Source organism: Alexandromys fortis, unplaced genomic scaffold (genome assembly GCF_014885135.2).
Source record: "Alexandromys fortis isolate MF-2015 unplaced genomic scaffold, M_Fortis_MF-2015_v1.1 scaffold_140, whole genome shotgun sequence".
NCBI classification, from domain to species: domain Eukaryota; kingdom Metazoa; phylum Chordata; class Mammalia; order Rodentia; family Cricetidae; genus Alexandromys; species Alexandromys fortis.
Genome location: NW_026068048.1, coordinates 2,147,727 through 2,164,113, shown reverse-complemented (window position 1 = coordinate 2,164,113; position 16,387 = coordinate 2,147,727). Strand labels below are relative to the sequence as shown.

The window sequence follows — 16,387 nt, the reverse complement described above, 5'->3', positions numbered from 1 at the left end:
GGAAGACTGGGGTAAGATTACTACAAATTCATGGCAAGACCCTGTCTCAAAAACAAAAAGAAACTGGGACTGGGGCTACACTGCAATGTGGTTGCGGTTGTGTGCAGGCACGGCACTAGGTTTGATCCCAGCGTTGCACAAAAAGAGCTAAACCAGCTTACAAAAGAAGAGTAGAAAGGGACCTGTGGGGACCTGCAGAGGGTCAGCTAAGTCTTTGGCAGTGATGGGCACAAGGGAGGAGGACGGGGGAGGGAGCACTTGCCTGGAGGCTGCTCTGTGGGTAGCTGGTGGTCTGTGTCTTCAAGAGTCTCGTCCAAGCCTGCGGTGGAGAGAGATTAAATTAATACCGGGAATCGGATCAGCCTGAAGGATCCTCTGCTTCCTAAGCTCTTCAGCTGACTTAAAAGATCATGGGAATGGCATGTGACTTCTTAGGGACGTTTTATTTTATTGCTTTTTTAAAAGATTTGTTTTTTATGTGTATCAGTGTTGTGCTTACGTGCATGTATATGTACCATGTGCATGTCTGGTGCTCAGATGGTTGTGAGTCACCATGTGGACCAAACCCAGACTCTCTGCAAGAGTAACAGGTGCTATTATTGATTGAATCAACTCCCCTGCCCTCTCAGTGACGTTTTAAAGACAACACACTACAGCAGTCCTGTGCCAATAATCACAGTGAATTATTAATTAGTGTTTTATAGTGAGCATGTTCCTTTAATGTGAATTACCAATTTGTCGAGTTAATAAAAAAGGGTGCTGGGAGAGGGGGAGATGGCTCAGTGGAGCGCTGTGCATTCTAGGCCAGCCTGGTCTACAGAGTGAATTCTGGGTTAGCCAGAGGTACACAGTTAGACCCTGTTTGAAAACAAAACAAGTATCTCCCTATTTTCCCATTCTCCAGTCGTTACAGACCAGTGGCTAAAAGTTGGTCCTAGAGCCCTTCCCTGCCTGAGTTCAAGGCTTTCATCTCCAGCTCCTCCTAGCCGTGTGACCTTGGCCCATTTGCTTAACTGCCCTGGGTCTCAGTTCTTTGATTTGTGAGTAGGAGAAATAACAGCTTCTACTTTGCTATACCTTCCCCAAAGTTGTCCAAAAACCCACAAAACTTTCCCCTGCTCAGGACTGCCTCTTCCCACCTGGGGTAGTGATGGAGACCTGGATCCCTTTGTCAGTCAATCCACTGTCGCCAAGGGCATTGCTGGCCAACAGCCAGATCCTGTACCGCGTAGAAGGCTTCAGTCCAGTCAGCGTGAAGGTGGTGGCCTGGGGTGGCAGGACATCCACTTAGAGGAAGCCTGGCGTCTCGAGGGCCTCATACCTGTGTGGGGGAACCGGTCAGCCAAGCGTCTCTCTCCACTGTCTGGCCCGCGTCTCCTGCCTCGGTGGAGGCCCCACCTGATCTGGAACCGCTGAGGCAGACCCCCGTCAAAGCCAGGCTTCCACTCCAGCCCTACGGAGTGAGGGGTTGTGCTCACCACCTTCAGTCCCCAAGGAGGGTCAGGGCGGCCTGGGAAAGAGGGGATTGTTAGGGGGTACAAAAGGAGTCTAGAAGCCTCCTTCCAGAGTCTCACAACCACCTGTAACTCTACAGTTACCTGGCACACAAGTAGTTCACAATATACATGGATACACAACACTCACACACAGAGAATTAAAACAAATGAACTTTAAAAAAATCACCTTGAACACTGAATCCAAAAACCCCAAGTTTTGCTTCCAGCCAAGTGCGTGGGGAAGGCAATCCTCCCCACCACATTTTCTTCCCTCCTTGTTTGTTTGTTTGTTTGAGACAGGGTCTCCCTCTGTAGCCCTGGCTGACCTGGAACTCACAGAGATCCACCTGCCTTTGTCTCCCCAGTGCTGGGATTAAAGGTGTGTGCCACCACACTCAGATTCAAACAATTTTTTTATTATATTCTATGTATTTCTCTCTCTCTCTCTCTCTCTCTCTCTCTCTCTCTCTCTCTCTCTCTTGTGGAGATCAGAGGACTATTTGTGGGAGTCAGTCCTCTTCTGTCACCATGAGGGCTCCAGTGGTGGAACTTGGGTCAGCAGCCTTGATAACAGAAAGCTTTTCCTACTGAGCCATCTCACTGGCCCAGGTGATTTTTAAAATTTTTCAATTTATTTGTGTACCTTTTAAAAAATATTTATTTATTTGTTATATATACAATATTCTGTCTGTGTGTATGCCTGCAGGCCAGAAGAGGGCACCAGACCCCATTACAGATGGTTGTGAGCCACCATGTGGTTGCCGGGAATCAAACTCAGGACCTTTGGAAGAGCAGGCAATGCTCTTAACCGCTGAGCCATCTCTCCAGCCCCCTATTTGTGTACTTTTTATGAGAGTGTTCTGTTTGCATGTACAGCTGCAAGCCAGAAAAGGGCAGCAGATCCCATTGTAGATGACTGTGAGCCACCACGTAGGTGCTGGGGATTGAACTCAGTTCCTCTGGAAAAGCAGTCAATGCTCTTACCCACTGGGCCATCTCTCCAGCTCCCCAACTGTTTTTTAAACTTCTATCTATCTATCTATCTATCTATCTATCTATCTATCTATCTATCTATCTATCGACAGGTCTATAGGCAGAGGTCTATAGATAGGGTCTCCATAGGTAGCCTAGGTTAGCCTGGAACATTTTGATCCTCTGGCCTTAGCTTCTCTGCTTCTGGGATTACAGGTGTGTATCCTTATACTGGTTCCACTCATAAATTTTAATTTTATATATGTTTCTGGTTTTTAAACAAGCCATCTTATCTAGTATATATTGCTGATTCACTCCCACTGAAGATGTGGCCAGCTGGAAGCAAACATGTGGCTCTGTTGGCAGGGTGTTTTTTAACATCCATATATGTTGCAGAAAGCCGATCTCTGAGTTTGATCCCCAGCCCTTCATAAACTCAGAATGGTGGTGCCCATCTGCAATCCTACTACCCAGAGGTGGAGACAGAAGGACCAGGAATTCAAAGTCCATCTCTGGCACCCAGCCAGTGAGGCCGCCATCACTCTCACTTGCTCTTCAGCAAAGGTCAGTCAATGCAAATTAATTCCTCCTTGAGGTATGACATAACCTCTTTCCTCTTCTTTCCCTTTAAAGATTTGCTACTTATTTTTACTTTATGTGCATGGGTGCTTTGCCTGCGTGTATGTGTGTGCAGCACATGCATGCAGTTCCTGTAGAGACCTGAAGAGGGCGTTAGATCCCCTAGAACTAGAGTTACAGATGCTGTGAGCCACCCTGTGGATGCTGGGAATTGAACCCGGGGTTCTCTGTAAGAGCAACCAGTGCTCTTAACCACTCAGACATCTCTCAAGCCGCCCACAAACTTCTTGAATTTAGGAACATGACAAGCTATTTTAGCCTTCTTCATGGTGACCATTTTAAATTACAAAAAATACCAACAAAATGAAAAACCAAGACAAATCCCACAGCCCTAAGTAGGCCACATAAAGAACACACATTGACATCATGACCTCTAGGACAAGGCAGAATGTCACTGGTTCACCATCAATAAGAACATGCCCCTTAAGCTGGGCAGTGGTGGCACACACCTTTAATCCCAGCACTTGAAAGGCAGAGGCAGGTGGATCTCTGTGAGTTCAAGGCCAGCCTGGTCTACAAAAGTGAGTTTCAGAACAGCCAGGACTGTTACACAGAGAAACCTGTCTCAAAACAACAACAACAACAACAACAACAACAACAACGTGCCCACCAAGCCACCCACATTCCATCTCTCTGCAACAATGGCTTTTCATGACCACAAAAGAACCATTAGTATGGGACACCGGACGCACACCTTTAACCCAAGCACATGGGAGGCAGGGGCAGGCGGGTCTCTATGAGTCTGAGTATAGCCTGGGCTACATAGTGAGTTCCAGGCCAGCCAAGGCTATTTAGTGAGACTCTATCTCAAAAATTAAAAACAAACAAAAAGGACCATAAGTACTGATTTAGAAGTCATGGATAAGTTTTAGTGAGTAGAAGAGCACACACACTCACACACACATGGCTTTTGTTCTAACCTCACATCTTTGGTGATGACACCTGAATTACCTTCCCTTCCACACTCTCAAACCACATGCTTCCGATGGAAACTGCCTCCCTCCAGCGGGAGGGACATGTGACAAGGCTTGTCAATCAGTATGGAGTTGAAAGGAACCAGTGAGGTATAAATCTAATATCTACACAGTCGTTCGAGGAGAAAGAGCTGTATCCCCAGGTTAAGGGGTAGCTCAGCAATAAGGAACTTACCCAAGTTTCTTAAGGCCCTGGATCTTACATCCTGCACCCTCCCTGCCCACAATAGAACAAACCAGCTACACCTGGTGACTCTCTCAACTGTAATCCCAGCCCTTTGGGAGTTAAGTCAGAAGGATTGCTATTTTGAGGCAGGGTTGGCTACATAGCAAACCTGAGGTTTTCCTGGGCTACCTGGGTTAACCTGGGTCTGAAGTTAACCTGAGTTATATATCAAGACCTTGTTTCAACAAAGCAAAACTCCATTCTCACGCATGAACACCTTTCAGAGATCAGAAACACTTCCTGGCTCTGCTCAACCAGGAATTTGGCAAAGCGCGGTCCCCAGCACTGCCCAGCTGCTCCCATCCCAGCATCCCCCCCCCCCCCCCCCCCCCCCCCCCCCCCCCCCCCCCCCCCCCCCCCCCCCCCCCCCCCCCCCCCCCCCCGCCACTCCCATCCCAGCATCCCCCCAGCCGCTCCTATCATACTGATGCTGACGAGCTGGATGTTGGTGTGGTCCGAACCGAGGTCATTGGTGGCCGTGCAAGTGAAGAGGGCATAGTCCTGGGCTGCGGACACGTTAGCAATGGTCAAGAGGCTGCTGTGGACAACACCCTGGTGGTACCTGTGCTCTGTGTACCTGAAGAGAGGGCTGCAGTTGGACTCAGAAAGGAAAACCAGGGCTGGATGACCAGAGCCGGGGCACGACCTGGCTATCCCCAGGTTCACCTGGGATCTTGGAGATCCAGAGGGACCCCGTTTTTGGTCCAAGTGAAGTCGATGTTGGGGACACCTCGGGCCCGACAGTGGAGGGTCGCTGAGCTGGTGCTGTCCCCAGCTGCAGCCACTTTCGTCAGGGGAGTTGGATGATCCACCTGAGGAGCGACTAGGACAATTGAAGGATCAATGTGGGAACTGTGGAAGGGTGAGAATGGCGGGCCACGGGCAGACCTTGAAGTTACCCACATCTGACAACCAGACGGACCAGCCCTCTTGCCACGGGTGCCACCCCATTGTCCACAATGCACTGGTAAGCACCAGCCTGTGACAGTTTGGCCTGGTGAATCCGCAGACGCCCAGTGGATCCCTTTGACACCATCTCCACGTCATCCAGGCTCAGATCTTCCTCCTCTTCCCCCTAGCATCCCAAGATACAGGAGCTCGTTCCCAGTCTGTCCTCAGAACAGCCTCCTGAAACTGTATCCCGTCTGTATCTTCATTCTCCCAGCTACAATCTCCTTCCGCAAAGTCAATGAGGTGATGATGTTTCTTGTCATCCACACAACCACTAATATAGTCCATCCACTCATCCACCAGTTCAGCCAATCATCCACCCGTACATTTGTCTAAACACTCATCATACTTGGAACCAACTGTAGACTTGGGATGCAGTTTAGTTGGGAAGCATTTGCTTGGCAATGCTCAAAGCACTGGGTTCAGTCTCAAGCAGTAAAAAATAAATTGACTGAAGCCGGGCAGTGGTGGCGCACGCCTTTAATCCCAGCACTCGGGAGGCAGAGGCAGGTGAATCTCTGTGAGTTCGAGGCCAGCCTGGTCTACAGGAGCTAGTTCCAGGACAGGAACCAAAAAGCTACGGAGAAACCCTGTCTCGAAAAATCCTAAATAAATAAATAAATAAATAAATAAATAAATAAATAAATTGGCTGAGCTGCATGTGGTGGTTTACTCGCTTTTGGGAGGAAGAGGCAAGAGAATCCCAAGTTCAGAGCCAAGTTTAGAGCCAAGTTCTAGGACAGCTTAGACTACATATCAAGACCCTCTCTCAAATATATATGTTCTAGAATCGTAGCACGGGCTTGTTGTCCTAGCACTGAAGGCTGGAGGCAGGAAGGTCAGGAGTAATTCAAGCCTGAGCCTCATAGCAAGCTTGAGGCCAACATGGGTTACAGCACCAGTGATTCCCAACCTGGGGGTCAAATGACCCTTTCACAGGGGTCGCACATCATCCTGCACACCAGATATTTACACTAAGATTCACAACAGCAGCAGAATTACAGTGTGAAGTAGCAACAACATGTTATGACTGGGGGGGGGGGTGTCACCACAACATGAGGAGCTGTACTAAAGGGTCGCAGCATTAGGAAGCTGAGAACCTCTGCATGAAACCCCGTCTCAAAAACAATGAGTCAGCTGGGCGGTGGTGGCGCACGCCTTTAATCCCAGGACTCGGAGGCAGAGGCAGGTGGATCTCTGTGAGTTCGAGGCCAGCCTGGTCTACAGGAGCTAGTTCCAGGACTGGAACCAAAAAGCTATGGAGAAACCCTGTCTCAAAAATCAAAAAACAAAACAAACAAACAAACAAACAAAAAAAAAACAATGAGTCTTCGAGATAGCTCGGGGGTAAAGACACCTCAGGCTGAACCTAACAATGTGAATTTGCTTCCTGCGAGCCAGTTATTAGAAGACCACTGATTTTCACAAGTGTCTTCTGACCTTCACACGTGTACTACAGCCCATATTCACTGCACACACACAATACAAAAATTTAAAACAGCAACAACAAAACGAGCAAATGGCAAAACAGAAAACAGAATCCGCCTGCCCACTCGTTTATCTCCATCCACTCACTCGCCTGTTCCACAAACCATGTGTTCTCTTCCTTTACAATTTTAAACATTCTTCTTCTTTTTTTTTTTTAATCCCCCTGAGACAGGGTTTCTCTGTAGCTTTAGAGCCTGTCCTGGAACTTGCTCTGTAGATCAGGCTGGCCTCCGAACTCACAGAGGTCCACCTGCCTCTGCCTCCTGAGTGCTGGGATTAAAGGCGTGCGCCACCGCCGCCCGGTGTAAACATTCTTTATTATTCATTGTGGGTATGTATGCACGATGCAAGAGTATGAGTACAACAGCACACAAGTGAGTTGCTGTTGAGAGTCAGTTTGCTCCGTCCACCATGGGCTCTGGAAATTGAACGCACGCCACTATGCTTGCACTGCCCACCTCATCTGCCCAGGTCAAGCTATCCACCCTGCAGCTCTCTGTACATTCGTGACATCTTCCCCTCCGCTGTGTGCACATCATAAGTATGTGCGCCTGCTTACTTGTATATACCCGCCTTCCCATTGATGTCAGTGCAGTCGGCATTCTTCCTGACCACCCCCCTCCACTCCCCTCCTTTCTAATCCTGAATCAGTCAAGCATGGAGTCACCCATCATCACCCTCCCACTTTTGGTTCATCTGTGCACACAGACACACAGACACACATACACATGCCATTCTCTCATTCACCTGACATTCACCAAAACCAGTTCTTTAAAGAGACCCTGACCGGCATAGTCACATACGGCTTCGCACGTGTGGCATCCCCTCCTAAGGCGCTCATAACCAAGAGGCTACACCGTCCTAGCTCCATGTCCAGTCGCCAAAGGCGAGGTACTTACCAGTCTCTCCCAGCTGAACATCTCTGGGAGCACGGGGTTGGCATCCACGGTACAGACTATGTCCACAGAACCCCCGACATTCACCTCGGTCGGGTCCCAGAGGGCACGGATGGTGGGAGCGTCTAGTGGGAGACAGGGACTTGGAGAAGGCACTTAGGCCCTGGCAGGTCCTGCTGAGGTGGGGGAGGACTCCGGGAGGAGTGGGTCTTAGAGGTGTCTGGAATGGTACGGAGGGGTACAGTTCTCAGAGTGATGAGGCTATCCTCACCCTAGTTGTGCCTTTGTGATTGAGTCTGGTGTGTGTGTGTGTGTGTGTGTGTGTGTGTGTGTGTGTAGGGGGTGGTGGTGTACCAGAACAGTGTTGGGATGGGGTTAGAGAGAACTTGGTTTCCTGGATGGAGGAACTCCCAAGTAAGTAGACCCCTCTCTCTATGCAGGTTCCACTTCGGGTCTCCCTAGCCTGCAAAGCAACAACTTTCCAAAGGGGAAGGCTCTAGGGTGGGTAGTTATCCCAGGTTGGGCGGGCCTTTCACAAGAAGGAGACTCCAGGTTGGGCAAGGTCCCCTGAGTGGGCGTGATTTTCACGTTAAGACCGGTTCCTGGAAACCCTGGGTTCCCAGGTTTCTGCGGGGGGGGGCTCACAATGCACGTCCAGCTTCAACAGCGCCTCGGCAGTGCCCTCAGAATTCTGGCAGTGTAGCTGATAGACGCCACCATCAGCTCGGGTCACATTCCACAGCTGTAGAGCTCCACCGGATAGGATGCGATGCCGGGGACCGCCAGCTGGGGAAGGCCAGCGTAAGGAGTGGAGCGTGGAAGGCCCGCCCATTCTCCCGAGTCAGCACCCTTCTCCAGGCCCACACCCCACCTGGGCTGAGGCGGTAGCCTCGGAAGGTCCAGTTGAAAGCCTCCGGCGCCGGGTTAGCAGACACCGACACAGGCAGTAGCGCCTGGCCCTGCTCCTCCACGGTCACTACCAGCACTTGCTCCCCCAGGAACTCTGGAGGGTCTTCAGAGGGGGCGCCCCAGGAAATCAAGAGTGTTGGTAAAGGGTTAAAGATAGGGTCGTGGCTAGGACTGAGGTAGCGGACAGGGTAACTGTTAGAGCTGAGATGCGAGACAGCTCTGGATAGAAGCCAAAACCTGGTGAGCCGGCTCAGCGGGGAACGGAGCTTGAGTTCAATACCCGGGAACCCCATGGTGGGAGGTGAGAACCAGCTAGCTTCCTTAACTTCCTCCACTTCTTCACTGTGGCACAGGCATGTGGGAACATATACACAACAATCAAATGTAATTATAAAAAAAAAATCCAAGCCGGATGAGGGGGTACATGCCTTCAATCTCAGCATTTGGGAGGCAGAGACAGGCGAATCTCGGTGAGTCCCAGGCCAGCCAGAGTTACACAGTGAGACCCCATCTCAAAAAACAAACAAGCAGGGGGCTGGAGAGATGGCTCAGAGGTTAAGAGCACTGGCTGCTCTTCCAGAGGTCCTTAGTTCAATTCCCAGCAACCACATGGTGGCTCACAACCATCTGTACTGAGATCTGGCGCCCTCCTCTGGCGTGCGGGCATACATCGAGGCAGAATGTTGTATACATAATAAATAGATAAATCTTTAAAAAACAAACAAACAAACAAACAAAAAAAACCCTGGATATCCTTAAAAAAAAACAAGCAAACAAAACCGACCTCTACCACAAAAAAAAAAAAAAAAAAAAAAAAAAAGCAAAAAATGTGCAGAACCAGACATGGTAGTTCAAGCCTGCAATCCCAACACTCCTGAGGCAGAGGTAGGAGGATTGCCGCGAGTTCATGGCCTTCCTATTCTACATATTGAGTTCCAGGTCAGCAAGGACTACATAATAAGAAATTTAAAAATTTTTAAATTGACAACTGAAGATCCAGTTTTGCAAAAAGAGCAGCTAGAATACAACTGAGGACGGAGAGCATGGATTGGAGCTCGGGCCAGCCTGAGGTAGGCATGAAGGTGGGGGAAGTTAGGACTCTGGGTAGAGGTAAAGGCTCCTTTAACTGGAGTCTGCAAGGGTGGGGCGGGAGGGGCGGTACCGGGCCTGCGCGCTTACACAGCACGTTGAGGCTGTAGAAGGAGCTCACGGTTTCACGAAGTGCAGCGCTGTGGGCTCGGCAGGTCACCCGGTGACCGTGGTCTCGGGATGACACCCGAAGGAAAACACTCCTGGATGCAGTGGAACCTTTGAACGGGGCGCTCTGGGGCGGGGCAGCCACGTCTTCCAACCTGTGCAAGGTTTGGAAGTCGGGTGAGGACCCGGAAGGGTCAGATGTGTGTTCAAGGCCCTTGGCCAATCGTTTAGGGCGCAGAGGGGAGAGGTTGGGAGGGGGAGACGATGGAACCCGGATGGGGTGGGGCCTCCTGTAAGCTCACCTCTCTCCCTCCTTGTCCCAAGACAAGTTAACTGGGGGATTGCTGCTAATGCTGACGCAGGTCAAGTTCAAGGCGTCACCTGGGCGCAGCGTCGAAGAGTTGGCCAGGATGGTCAGGTTGGTTGGAGGGACTTAATGGGTTAGAGATTCAGAGTTTGAGGAGCCTGGGTACAAGGCTGCGAGTCTATACCGCTCCCTCTGCACCCCCAACCAACCCCTGCCTGTGCGCTCACACTGCACCTCCAGCTGCCTGGAAGCACTGAGCTGACCCGCCTTGCATGAGAACTTGGCTCGATTGTCCGACGGTCCTATGACCAGCACCAGCTCGCGGGAGAAAGTGCTGCCAGACTTCTCCAGACTGCCCAACTGCACACGCCGGGGTTCCTGGGGCTGCCGAGGCTCGCTCACCGTGCGTGAGTCCTGAGGACCCAAAGAGCGTGGGTGGTTGCCAGCTCAGATAGGGCCGTTGTGTGATAAAGGCGCCTCCAAGAGCAAACACCCCATTACCTTAAAGGAGTGGGGACTGGAATTGAGCTTCCCCAGTCCTAGACTCTCCTGCCTGCCTTGATTGTTTGGGGACCCTGATCCCTATTGTGCACCCCTTCACCCCCCACACCTCCACCCTCGACCTCATCAGCCCACTCCCTGCTGCAGGCTCCACCCCTCCCCCCAACCTTACTGTGATATTTACAGAACGCTGTGTGCCAGGAAACTCCCTTGAAATTCCCAGACCCGGCGTAGGAGTCTTTCACTTTTCGTTGCCTCTGTTGTTTTTGCCTTGTTTTACATGAGACAGGATCCCTTGTAGTCAGGGATGACCTCGAAGAGAGCCCTCTAGGTAGTCGAGGGCGACTTTGTACTCCTGATCCTCCAGCCTTCACCTCTCAAAAGCTAGGACTACCAGTGAGCCACCTCGCCCTGCAGGTTGTTTGTTTTTTATTTTTTTTTTAAATTTCCACTCTTGGGCTGCAGAGATGGCCTTGCAGTTAAGAATGCTGACTGCTCTTCCAGAGGACCTGGGTTCAATTCCCAGCACCCACATGGCAGCTCACAGCTGTCTGTAACTCCAGTTCCTGGGAATCTGACACCCTCTTCTGTCCTCAAGCGTGCCAGGCACGAATGTGGTTTGCAGACAAACACGCAGGCAAAATATCCAAAAAAGTAATAAAACTTCAAAATTTCTAAAACTTTCCACTCTCCCCCTAAATTTCTCTGACCTTTTCCCTAATTTCCAATATTACTCCTTAGGTCCCCTGCCTCTGTCTCTCCTCGCTCTCTCCCTTCCCCTTCATTCTTTATTTTTTAATATTAATTTTAATATGAATGAATTTTCTTTAATATGAATGGCACTATAATTGCTTTATCTCTAGAATTTTCCATCTTAATCCAAAGTTCCTTCTTTTATCTTGGAATTGTTTTTCCGGATTTTCCAGAACTTCCCTGGGTTTCATTAATTCTTATGACATTTGTGTCTTTTCATAATCTCTAGCATTTCCCCTAGATTTTGGGTTTCTCCATGTGTTGAGGGGGTGGAGGAGACAAGGGGACAAAAATCTCAAAGCTAGGCAGGGTTGGTGGCACACACCTCTAATACAGGCAGAGACAGGCAGATCTCTGAGTTTGAGGCCAGTCTGGTCTACAGAGTGAGTTCTAAGCCAGCCACGACTGTATAACACAGCCCTGTCTTGAACAAAAAAAAACAAAATTCAAGGCTGGCCTGGACTACATATCTTGTCTTAGGAAAGAAAATGGATCTAAGATAGACTTAGTTAGTAACGTGTGTGTGCTTCCTCTTGCACACTTTCTCACACTTGCACACACACTTTCACATACATATGAACAGATACACGGGGGAAAGGAAGCCAGGAAGGGAGGAAGGAAGGGAGGGACTCTTGCTTGGCACCTACCTTATACCAGGTGAGGGAGGGTTCTGGATTGCCTCCGATGGCCAAACACACCAGCCTTACCCGAGTCCCAGTACGAATGTACTGCCCCTCTTGGGGTCCTTCAATCCACAGCTTCTGGGCAGGGTCTAGTGAGAGACAGGGAAAGAGAAGACATTTTTGTCTGAATTGGAGCCTCAGGGTGAGGGTTCTCTGGGCTCTAGGCTAGAGCTCACATTTTACATTCAAGGTGAGTGATTTCTTGAAGGTCTCCTTGCTGAAGGCATCACTGAAGGCCTCACAGGTGAGGGACAAGCCATTGTCTTCCCTCCGCACCAAGAGTGTCAGATTGGACATGGAGATGTGGCCACCATGCAGGCCCTAGCAGGAGGAAACTTCAGATTTGGGGACTGCAAAGCCCCCAGCCATGGTAACAGAGGCTTGAGTCCACCAGACCCCAGCAGGGGCACATGAGGCAATCCCACCCTCTTCTTTCAGACCCAGGAGTTGGACCCTCAGTCTGGGCTCCTCAGGGTCCAGGGCCTCAAGGGATTACCAAACCATCGTCTCCCACGGCCTCACATCCATGACTGTCTCATCCGTGGGCAGCAGCTGCCGTCCACCCAGCCACCATCGCAGCAGGACCCGGGGGCGACTGGACTTCGTAAGGCAGCAAAGGGTCACGTTCTTGTTCTCAGATTGGGATGCAGATCCCAGGATGGTGATGGCACTGGGGGGAACTGAACGACAGATGCATCAACATAAGACCGGGGTCCAGGCTGGAGTCTTCACAGACCAGCTCAGGCAGATGGGGGCAGGGGACTGACAGACGTGAAGGCACAGAGGTCGCTCTGGTTATGGGCTGAGGCAGAGAGCTGGACTCACAGGTGACCTGCAGTGTGATGCTTCGCTCCTGGGTCCCTGTAGACACGCTGTTGTAGGACAGACAGCTGAGCTGGGCTCCATGGTCTTCAGGTCGCACAGCCATCACTAACACACTGCGGGCCACAGCCTGAGCATGCTCTGTGCCCCAAGCTATGGACACTGGTTTACCATTCTGGACACAGAAGTCAATCTAGTTATCTCAGCACTAACTCCTGGTCCCTGTCCCCCCACCACCCCATGTCAGCCTCCACCCTCACCTTCAGCCACTGCAGGGTAGCAGGTGGATTTCCACCTCGGGCCATGCAGGGCAGCTCCAGGTTCTGCCCTGCCCGTACATGCCCCTCATCCAAGCCTGGCCAGTCAATGACAGGAGGTCCTGGGGGGACTGGGGATCAGGGACCACTCAGTGGGCCTGGGAGGCCCATCTATTCTCTCTGGGCCCCATAGCCTTCTTTCAGTTTCCTCCCGTGGGTGAGGGAGATGACTCAGGAGAACCTGACTTCCATTCCTGGAACCTACATGGCAGAAGAGGACTAACTCCTGAGAGATGTTCTCTGACTTCTCCACTTGGCATGCCCATGCATGCACATGCGCACAGAGACACAATAACCACCACCACAACCACCACCACCATAATAATAAAATAATATAATAAAAATAAAAATCTTAAATTTCTCTCGAATGCCTGCTTTTTGTTTTCAGTGCGGAGTCTGAAATCTGGGTCATTGCACATCTGGGGCTCGGTTCTCCCAATGAGCTGCAATGCCCAGCCCTCAACAACCCAGGCTAGCCTTACCTTCTTTCTGCTTCCTCCCCTCCAAGGCTGGGATTATAGGCACACTGCAACAGCATGGCTGGTGATAATGCCTGAAACTTCTGCCATTCTTGAATCCCCCGTGCTCCCAAATCCCGCTGGGATGTCCATCCTCCATGCCCACAACTATCCCTACCCTCACTTACACAGAATATTCATGGTGAAGGAAGCCTTGATGGGAATGTCCAAAGCTGGGCTGGAACCCTCACAGAATAGTAACTGCCCATTATCTGAGCTCTGGGGTGTCACCCTGGCTTGGAAAAATAGAGATTTCTGCAGTCAGTCATCACCTGAAATTTAAGGAGCCAGGATAAAGAGGAGAGCATCCCAAACTCCCACACTTGGCCAAGTCTCCATACTGATTTATTCTAAGTGCTGGACTCCCCTGGGAGAGATTTGGAGGGTCAACAATGAGAATAGGGGCGCCCAAGGTCTTCACCCGAACTAAATATTTTTACTCAACACCTACAAACTGGGGTTACCATCAAGAAGCTTTGAGAGTCAGGGTGAAGAGTAAGGTCCCAGGTATTTCCACAACTCAAGTTTCCAAACTTGCATCATTAGGTTCTGTAACTCATGTGGGAAAACCTGGAGATCGGGGGGGGGGGGACAGAGAGAAAACCCCAGCTTGCACACCTGGCTTCAGCTTCTGCAATGAAGAGCTTCTCCTCGGATCCATCGTTCACATTATAGGAGACGTCCAGGACCGTGTGTCCACCTTGGGGCAACAGAAAGCTGGCTAGAGAGATACTGGGCTTTCTCCATGCCCTGGAAGTCCTCAGGATGGACATAGCTCTCCCTTAATATTGGTTCTGGAGGACAAGAAGCTGGGGTGCCTGTTCTGTCCTCCCACACACTCAGGATCCCCTGAACTCTGCGGTTCTTAGGACTGCATCAGGGTCCTTTCTCTCTCCTCACCCTGTCCCACCAGGGGTTTCTTATTCCTGCATAGCCATTGGCACCCCTAGCTTACCTGTGTGCTCACACCTTCTCCCTACCCCAGATCAGCCTTGCATTCTCCTGGAAAGCGTTCCTTTCTCATCCGTGTTGGCCTCGTTTCCTGGGGTGGTACTCAGGGGTGACATATTTTGGGGGACCCTAGGCAGGAACACCCCCTTCCCATTTCAGCGGCATTGTGCTGTCCCACACTCACCCTGGATGAAGGTGATGTGCGGGGCTGGTTTGGCATCTCCAGACACACAAGTGACCACATACTCCTGCCCAGCCACCCAGGTAACTGTGCTTCCTGCCTCGGGGGTCAGCTGGAGCACCTTAGGGGGAACTAGCGAGAAAGGGCATGGGGTTAGCCACTACTGAGAGGTGAATAAGACAGTTTGGGCCAAGAGTTTAAGAAATGAGACTACCCAGGGCCCAAAGTGGAGGGGCTTGGGAGCTTGGAACTCTGGGTCCGTGGAAAGAAGAGGGCTGGAGCCCAAGTTGGTGGGTCCCGGAGGGGAGTCTCTCACCCATACCTAGGATGGAGAGGATTACTTTGGGAGACACGAGCTCAGGACCCATCTCTGAGCGGCTGACTTGGCATTCATACTCCGCATCGTCACTGAGGTCACAGGTTTCGATACGCAGGTGGAATTCACCTGGAGATGGAGCGCTTGTGGTCAGGGCCCCAGTTTCTGCTAGCGGCTCAAGATCTCAGGCTCTGGTCTCTCACCTTTAGCAGGATCTCCTTCCAGGCTGTACCTCGGGAAGCCTGGGATCCCGGGGTTTGGACCCAGAAGTAACCCATCCTTAGCCCACTGCACCACACTGCCAGGGGCTCTGACCCCACACCTCAGTTTAACTGTGGCCCCTTCCACTGCCGTCAGGTTTTCAGACAGAGTCCAAAAGCCTCGAGAAACCGAGGTGGGGATTGGTGACTGGACCAGGCCTGGAGACACAAGGGGATTGATAATAAGAGACAGAGGTGGCACTTGAGGGCCTGTGGGCTACAAGTCCAGCCTTTCTACTCACCTGTGGTCAGCATTCCCATGAGCAGCAAGGGAGTCAAGCTGGAAGTCCTGTGTATTGTGGTCACCCCAGGACCTCTGAGGGCAACTTCCCTGGTGCCCATCACCAGCCACATGGTTTGATGTCTTGTCTGAGCCTCTCTCTCTCTCTCTCTCTCTCTCTCTCTCTCTCTCTTGACTCTCCTCTCTGTGTCTGACTGTCCTAGTCTTTCTTTCTGTCTCCTTTCTGCCCTTAGCTAGCCCTGCCAAAGGTTCTTTCTCTGAGTTCCAACCCCAAGCACTCAAAAATGCATGCTTTCTCTTTTTCTCCCCGACAGCCTCTGTTTCTCTTTATCTATGACTATCTCCCGCTCACCCACTCACCCACTACCGCTGGGGGTGGGGGTGGGGGTTCAGCAAGCTCACGAACCCAGAAAGCCAACGCAGTCAGTCACAGCGTGGAGCCATTTCTTGGACCCAGTGTGAGCACATCCCGCTGCTTCCTTCCCCTCAAGTCCTTCCTGAGTCTGCCCAGCAGAGCAGTGAAATCCCCCGTCAGCACATGCCACGAATATTCTTTGGTGACTCCCCAGCCCCAGTGACCCCAAGGCCCTGCCTGGGAGAGCAGGTCTGACCAGGGCTATCTCCCAGCTTGAGTTGGCAGACAGATCTGGGCCTGTGTGGGTGGGTAGGACACCCCCCCACCCAGACCCCCACCACTGCCACAGCTGTTCCGGACCGTCACAAGTTCCTTCTTTTTCTTGGTGGCATCATACACTTCTGCTGGCGAACGCACAGGAGTGTGTTTGAAAC

General features: G+C 51.2%; 1 protein-coding gene across 5 annotated transcripts; it reads right to left on the bottom strand.

The window, feature by feature from the left end:
- Positions 1-260: 260 nt before the first annotated feature.
- Positions 261-16,182, bottom strand: Nphs1 (NPHS1 adhesion molecule, nephrin). Of its 5 annotated transcripts, XM_050119155.1 has the most exons (23): positions 15,600-16,177; positions 15,301-15,516; positions 15,104-15,226; positions 14,785-14,913; positions 14,268-14,349; positions 13,778-13,881; positions 13,075-13,202; positions 12,818-12,989; positions 12,515-12,672; positions 12,169-12,313; positions 11,957-12,081; positions 10,283-10,469; positions 10,051-10,180; positions 9,731-9,903; positions 8,514-8,654; positions 8,288-8,428; positions 7,646-7,767; positions 5,211-5,382; positions 4,974-5,130; positions 4,733-4,896; positions 1,399-1,510; positions 1,140-1,321; positions 261-319 (listed from the first exon to the last, which is right to left on the bottom strand). In XM_050119155.1, exons 1-22 carry the CDS (start codon positions 15,709-15,711, stop codon positions 1,288-1,290), a joined length of 3,027 nt encoding a protein of 1,008 aa, XP_049975112.1. In that variant the 5' UTR covers positions 15,712-16,177; the 3' UTR covers positions 261-319; positions 1,140-1,287. The 5 variants fall into 5 exon arrangements, with proteins under 5 accessions (XP_049975112.1, XP_049975115.1, XP_049975116.1 ...); XM_050119156.1 differs by lacking the exons at positions 261-319; positions 1,140-1,321 and having other exon boundaries at positions 4,974-5,119; positions 15,600-16,182; XM_050119157.1 differs by lacking the exons at positions 261-319; positions 1,140-1,321 and having other exon boundaries at positions 4,733-4,884; positions 4,974-5,119; positions 15,600-16,179.
- Positions 16,183-16,387: the final 205 nt, after the last annotated feature.